Consider the following 6,624-nt stretch of genomic DNA (forward strand, 5'->3'; position numbering starts at 1 on the left):
GGGGGGGCGGCGCCCCCCTGGGCTCTGCCCGCCGGGAAGCGCTGCCGAGGTGCTGCCCACCGGCGTGTGCAGGGAGAGCGACCCGCCTTCGGGAGAGCTGCGAGGCTGGGACGAGCGCTGCGGGACGGGGAAGCTCTTTCTCCTCTGCGCGTCTGAGAGCGTAGCCGAGTTCCACCGCCCGGCTGTTTCAACAGAGGCAAACACACCTTTCTCTCCCGCCGGGATCCCAGAGGTCACTCCTAATCCGAATAAGCCTCTTACGACAAAATATGCTTTGGGCCAGCATGGGACTTCGGTGCGGCTTGGTAAACTACCCCTGACCTCCCGGGGTACCCCTCTTATCTGAGCAAACCCGGGCCCCCCTTGCCAGAAAGGCCAGGGGCGGGTGGTCCCGCGTCTGCTCTCCGGGCAGCACATGAGCGCATCCCTTGAGGGAGGCTGCCCCGAAAACTACGGGACGGGCTGACAGCGCATGGGAGCCCTGAAATGCAGCTGTACTGAAGTATCGCAGGGTCCCCGCCAGGTCTTACCTGTACAAAATTACCCCCAACTACTGCGGGGGTCGAGACTAGTCTCCCAATAAAGCACAGATTTGAGGTCAGCGGAAAGGCGAGTCGGAGGGAGAGTCCTGAGCAAAAGAGAAGGGCACACGAGCTAAGCAAAGTGATGGAAACATCACCAGAGCATGATGTTGTAAAGAACAGAGGCGCCTAAAAGCGGTTGTTAAAAACAAGGAGACCTCATAAAAGGTTTGGCTTTCGACTTTGAATTGTTGACTTGCAATTCACCTTCATGTGCTGCAAATTTGGCTTTAATTCAGATTCAGAAAGGGGAAGTAATCATAAAGGCAACCCAAACATTCCTTTGAACTTGACCCAGCGGTGCAAAACACACACGGAGAGAAGTTACCTTTTAAAGAACTCCAAACATTCACAGACCCACACGCGATTAAACATGTTTTTTCTTTTTTAATTTAATTCGAAATAAGAGATAAGAAATAATAAATCTTCAATAAAATATATAAAATTGTACAAGGCATCCCTTTCAAAGGGACTTTCCTATAATGGAAGATTGGGGATGAGGGGAAGGGGGAGAAGTTCATCTATAGTGGGTCCCAGGCGGCAACAGTGCCTGGGTCAAAACAAACCAAAACCAGCAAAACCTCGTGGCTTTTTTTTTCTTTTTTTCGTTTTTCTGCTTTTTTTTGTTTGTTTCTTTCTTTCTTCCACAACAACATGCTAAGAAAATAAATCCAGGAGAAGCTCTGCCTTCAGTGCTCCACAGCCTTTGGAGTAACTTCCTCACAAAGTTCAGCAAGAGTAATACACATAATACAATAGTTATAAGGAGAAGCCTGGGGAAGATACTGCCGGCGCTCAGGGAGCTTCCACGGGGACAGACAGGTTACGTAGTCTCTTGGCACCCCACCGTCCTACTAGTAGGGTTGTTTGTTTGTGATACCTGGATCTCTCTCTTAAGAAGGGTTTGAAGCATGAGTCACTTACATTGGCATCCTTGGCAAGGGAAGGAGAGGAGGACTTCTTCTATTTAATACAGGCTGTTGCAAATACTAATAAAAACCCCCAAACATCTCCCAGAAGTGTTCGACAATCACCACTGTGGAAACAACCCACGTCTTCTTTCCCCAGAAAGCTTCCTTCCCTCTCTCCTGGTTTCCAAACAGCATTGCAGAGCCAAGATTACCTGGCCGTAGCCAAAAATTTCTAAGCATGCCAACAGGAAGAGATAAAGACCAGACTGCCTAATAACCCTCCCTTACACTTTACCTCCCCTCACAGTGCTTAACAAATGCTGAAGCTATTTATACAGATAAGGGCATTACAGGAGCCAGTGGTGGATAAAGCTGTCGCTCTACATTTAAGGGCCCTGATGCTCATCTTGTTGCAAAGATCTGTTGAGGTTTGGGATGCAAAAATTCTCCCTACCCCCAGAAATGCAGGAACTTGCTGGCTCTGAACTTCACTCGGACTCTATTGGGTCTAGTTTCTATTTACACGGTGTCTCTAGCTAAGGGCTCTGCTTTCTTTAAAAAAAAAAAAAAAAAACAAACCAAAAACAAAACCAAAAATACGAGCAACAAAACCTTGATTATACCTTTTTATTTCCCTCCCCCCTGCCCCCATATTAAGTGATGACACTTGAGAGTGTGGGTTTAGGGCATGCACCCCTCTTACTTTAAACATATGTTGGGCCCCATCAGGAAGGTGTTGGGAAATCTCTGCCTCCATAGGATGAGATTGCTTTTTCACCCGTTCCTTTTTATTCTGGTTTTACGTGCACTGCATAAAAACCCTACATTCGCTCAAATGTTTTTTCTTTTTTGTCTGTTTTTACATAATTTTTTTCTTTGAGGATCAGACTCAGCACTCAGAGCACTCTCAGAAGACACCCAACCCGTAGCATACAGGATGCCTTGCTTTGCTAACACAAACTCCTGTACACTCAGGATGGCAGATAGAAGCGTGCAGAAAGAACGGCCAGTACTGGTTGGGGTACTGCCTTCTCAGGGTTGGACATGATCCACCAGGAAGTCTGTCTCACTGTCGCTTTGTCTTTCTGATCTTCTTAGGATAAGTGGTACATGCTATATCCAACGGGAGTAGCATAGAGTCCAACGGGCGGGATAGGAAGCACAGGTCTGTGAAAAGGGTAGGATGTTCCATACAGTGAGGCAGCCTGGATGGGAGAGTTGATGGGGAAAGGGAGGCTGAACCCCGATGGCAACATGGGCTTTGCTGCCATTTTGAGCTTCTCTAGCTCAGCCTCCTGCAGTCTCTTGGCCTTGGCCCTCCGATTCTGGAACCAGATTTTGACCTGGGTCTCTGTGAGGTTGAGGGAGCTGGAGAACTCGGCTCTCTCGGCGATGGACAGATACTGCTTCTGGCGGAACTTGCGCTCCAGAGCCAGCAGCTGGGAGGTGGTGAACGGGGTTCGAGGCTTCCTATTCGTCTTGTGCTTCCTCAGGGTGCAGGCAGTGGGGCTCAGGTGTCCTGCAAGGAAGGGAAAGGCCGGTTATCACAAAAGCAGGGAGACCTGGGTGCTCTGGAGAGACGTGCTGCGGTTGAGGGCTGGGGCAGGAAGGGGGGCGGTATCTGAAGGGAAAGTCCCACTAGGTGATACCCTCAAAACAGGGGATCCTTTGGCAAGCGGCTCTGGAGATCTCTTCCTGGCCAAAGTTATGTTCACAGGACTTCAGCAGATGTCCTGGGAAGTGAAATTTATGCTCAGTGATTTCAAAAGGACAGCTTGTAGGCAAACAGGGCACAAAGGATTCACAGATACACACACAGCAGATCGCTTTAGGATTCACATCATAGGGGTCTAGAGCACACAGAACAGCTGTCTTGGTAGCTGCGGAACTGGAGGAGTAACTCCAACAAAGCACAAGACAAACACATACGCAAAAGCAGGAGATTCACAAAAGGACAGTGGTGCAAGAGACAAGCCCAGCCCAGCCCCGCTCCAGGATTTCTCCACCAAGAGCAACAAGTCAACCCTATTTTTTTTCTGAGAGCTGAAGAAGTAGGTCTGGTAATTTTTGTGGTTTTGATAACTGGGCATTTTTCTTGCTATTTCTTCCCCGCTTGAAATCAAGAGCAAGTTTTACCTCTGCTTAACAACTTTTCTTCTCAAGAAGTATTTTCTGTTTTTCAAAGAGTATCAGAAAAAGAAGAAAGCAGTGCACTTTTCATTCAACATTTAGCTTTTATGACATTTGCCAATTAAAAAGAAAAACATAGCTGCAGCATCTGTAGCCAATACAAGTCAGGAAATCTACTACCTTTTGTGCTTGCTTTATAACTGCAACCAGGTTAGGCACATGTGCCCGGGATGGCACATCGCTGACTTGTCTCTAGGTGCATTTTGCATTTCACTAATAATTTTGCAATCTAAAGAAGAATTAAAAAGCGTTTGGCTGACTTGAAAAGCTTAGCAGTTTGGCTGTGTTTCGGATCACTCCCAAGGTATACAACAAGCCACTCTGGCTCCCCAGCTTGACACAGAAAATGACACACAGGCTGTTCTTAAGAGGCTGCTAAATTTTGTACACGCTGTAGCGTCTGGTTGAAATGCTTGTCAGGATTTGCACGTCGTGTTTTCTGAACCCCTTTCACTTCCCTTTTCTATTTTTTTTAAATAAACTAGACCACGAAGCTGTTTAAGTGAATATCATGCAATTAAAAAAATCCCACGAGGAGAGTGTTCAAAAGTTCAGAAAGGGGAGGGAGAAAACAGCTACAGCAGAAAAAGTTAAGTTTCTCTTCTTACTCTTCTTCTAGATACTGAACGCGAAAAATAAAGTCCTCTTAGAAAACAACTTGTCAAATACCGTCTTATGATCACACGGGGCATTTCAATAATTAAGGTGCTCACCGTGACATTTGGTTCACTCCTAAAACTGCACTACATGAAAACTACACTAAATCGACACTAAATTCACTACCGGTCACCCCTTTATCCCACACTCTCTTTTTAAACGCAGCCTGTTTCTTCTCTCAAAGTGAAGCTCTCCAAAGACCCAGCTAAAAGGGGGCTCTTTCCAGGAGGGACGGGGTCTGCAAGGGCGACCGTCGCTCCGGGGATCGCCCCCCGTCCCAGCGCCTTCCCCGGCGCCCGGGGCAGCCCCACCCGTCCCGACTCTCGCTACGCTCGGGGGAAACCGCAAAAACGTACTTTAAAACTAAATCCCGGGCAAATATTTCGCCCGGAATGCACCCAAACGTTCACGCGTTTCTTCCCTCACCATCCCCAAGTGACTGCCAAACTCTGATAAGAAGCAGGGACCCTCGGCACCGCAGACCCTGTAATTACGTTTATCCCGTGCCAGTCCTCAAACACTCGCTGCAGTGATTTGTTTCGCTGTTTTTTTTCTGTTTATCCTCAGTTTTCTAGCCAATGTGGGACAAAAATAATCACTTGGAGACGGTTCGCTCTCTGTGTCGCTCAAAATCTTTTACAGCTCTTTCCCCAGTTCATCCCACCCGTAATATTAATAATAATAAATCGAGGAGTTACTCCTAACGTCAAAGCGCTCCACGGACACACGGGCTTCTTGCGGGGGAACCGGTCATTGCCTCCCGCTGTCACAGCGGCTCCGAGAAGGCCGGGAGCCGGGGAGGTGGGGAATCAGGAAGACGATCGAGGCCGAAGGACCTGCCCTTCCCTCATCATCACCACTTTTCGCCCCAAACCCCGCCGAAATCACCGGGCCTGAACTCCCTAGCTACTGAAGCCCTTTACAAAGCTATTTCGCAGATCTCACGAACCGACGATTTTAATAGAGAAAGAGGAGGAATTTCGGAGAAAAAGAAAATGCACCGGGAGAAGATTAGGCCTTGTCGAAGTCTGGGGTTTAGGGCAGTGTTAGAGGAGGGGGTCTGGGTAGGAGCACGCGCCGCTTTTCACGCTTTTCCAGCCTCCTGGAGGGTACGTGAAAATCGCAAACGGGAGCTGCGCAGGGAATGACACGGGCGGGCTGCTTTCCTCCCGGCCCCTCTCCCAGCGCGTTAGAAACCAAACTAATTCGGGGTTATCGCAAAGGAAAGGAAGCGGCTGAAAGCCAAATCGGAACGGTTGTCCCCCAAAAAGAGGAGCTGTAATAGCACTAAACTTTCTTCTTGCAATATTAGGTTACAGAAGCAAAACCTGCGACTGTCCAGCTCAATAGTTCGCATCTGTAAAGTCATTAACTTAAATAAAGCAGAGCATTTAATTTATATCAGGCAAGCCGGGGATGCGCGGAGGAGAGTGGATCGATCCGCTAATACAGGTGTACAGCCGCCAAGGAAGGCTCCGGGCGCTGGGGAGGCAGACAGCCTACCACTGCCGGGGTACGGTTTTCACCTTCTCCTGAAGGTACTTTTGGGGCTTTTTATTTTTTTAAAAGCAATTGATTTTTTTTTTTTTTTTAAGGGACCTCACCGAAAGCGAAATGCAATTCAGCGCAGACCCAGCAGCGCGGCTGGAACAGCAGAAGGGTTTAAGAAGTGACCTGTCACCTCCGGACCGCGTGTCCCTAAGGCGGTGGGGACGGGGTCGGGAGAGATCGCAGGGGCTAAAGAGGTCAGGCCCGGCTCGGGAAACTTTGACAGGCTGCACGCAACGAGGGAGAGAGAAACAAACGCCGTGCCGGGAGAGACCGCGGCGGGAGTCAGCGCGCAGAAAGCGCGTAAGGCTGGAAGGGACAATTCCCGAGTACTTAATGGCGAGGAGATTGCTTTGCAACGCCTGGTGTAAGGGAGAAGGAAACAGGCAGGATTTCCAGTTCTCGCTGCGGGGGGATAACAGAAACGGACGAAGTGGCAGCCGCTGGACCGTGTGTCGGGAAAGGGGGCTAGTCCGTGGTAGCTCCTCATCTTTCCACGGTTTTAAAAGCATTATATATTTATATACACGCGTATGTAAATATATAAAAATATATAACTGTATAAATATAACATATATATGGAGAAATACGTAACATACATAGAAAAGTCACACAGGTATAAATACACGTATAAAATATAATATATATATGTACACATCTAGCGTGCTCCTGTGCACCTCAGCGCCCGGGAAGCAGCGCAGCTCGGGGGCCGGGAGCCCGGGGCCGGAGCGGTGCCC

The 6,624-nt window shown here is 48.7% G+C and overlaps 1 protein-coding gene across 1 annotated transcript in view; it reads right to left on the reverse strand.

Moving 5' to 3' along the window:
• Nucleotides 1-2,149: 2,149 nt before the first annotated feature.
• MSX2 (msh homeobox 2) overlaps nucleotides 2,150-6,624 on the reverse strand; it is a 24,575-nt gene continuing 20,100 nt past the window's right edge. The window contains exon 2 of the mRNA XM_009318548.1: nucleotides 2,150-3,011. Within this exon, the coding sequence (XP_009316823.1) occupies nucleotides 2,587-3,011 (425 nt within the window). The 3' untranslated portion in view covers nucleotides 2,150-2,586. The remainder of the gene's footprint in view (nucleotides 3,012-6,624) is intronic.

The sequence above is a fragment of the Pygoscelis adeliae genome, unplaced genomic scaffold (genome assembly GCF_000699105.1).
Source record: "Pygoscelis adeliae isolate BGI_AS28 unplaced genomic scaffold, ASM69910v1 Scaffold42, whole genome shotgun sequence".
NCBI classification, from domain to species: domain Eukaryota; kingdom Metazoa; phylum Chordata; class Aves; order Sphenisciformes; family Spheniscidae; genus Pygoscelis; species Pygoscelis adeliae.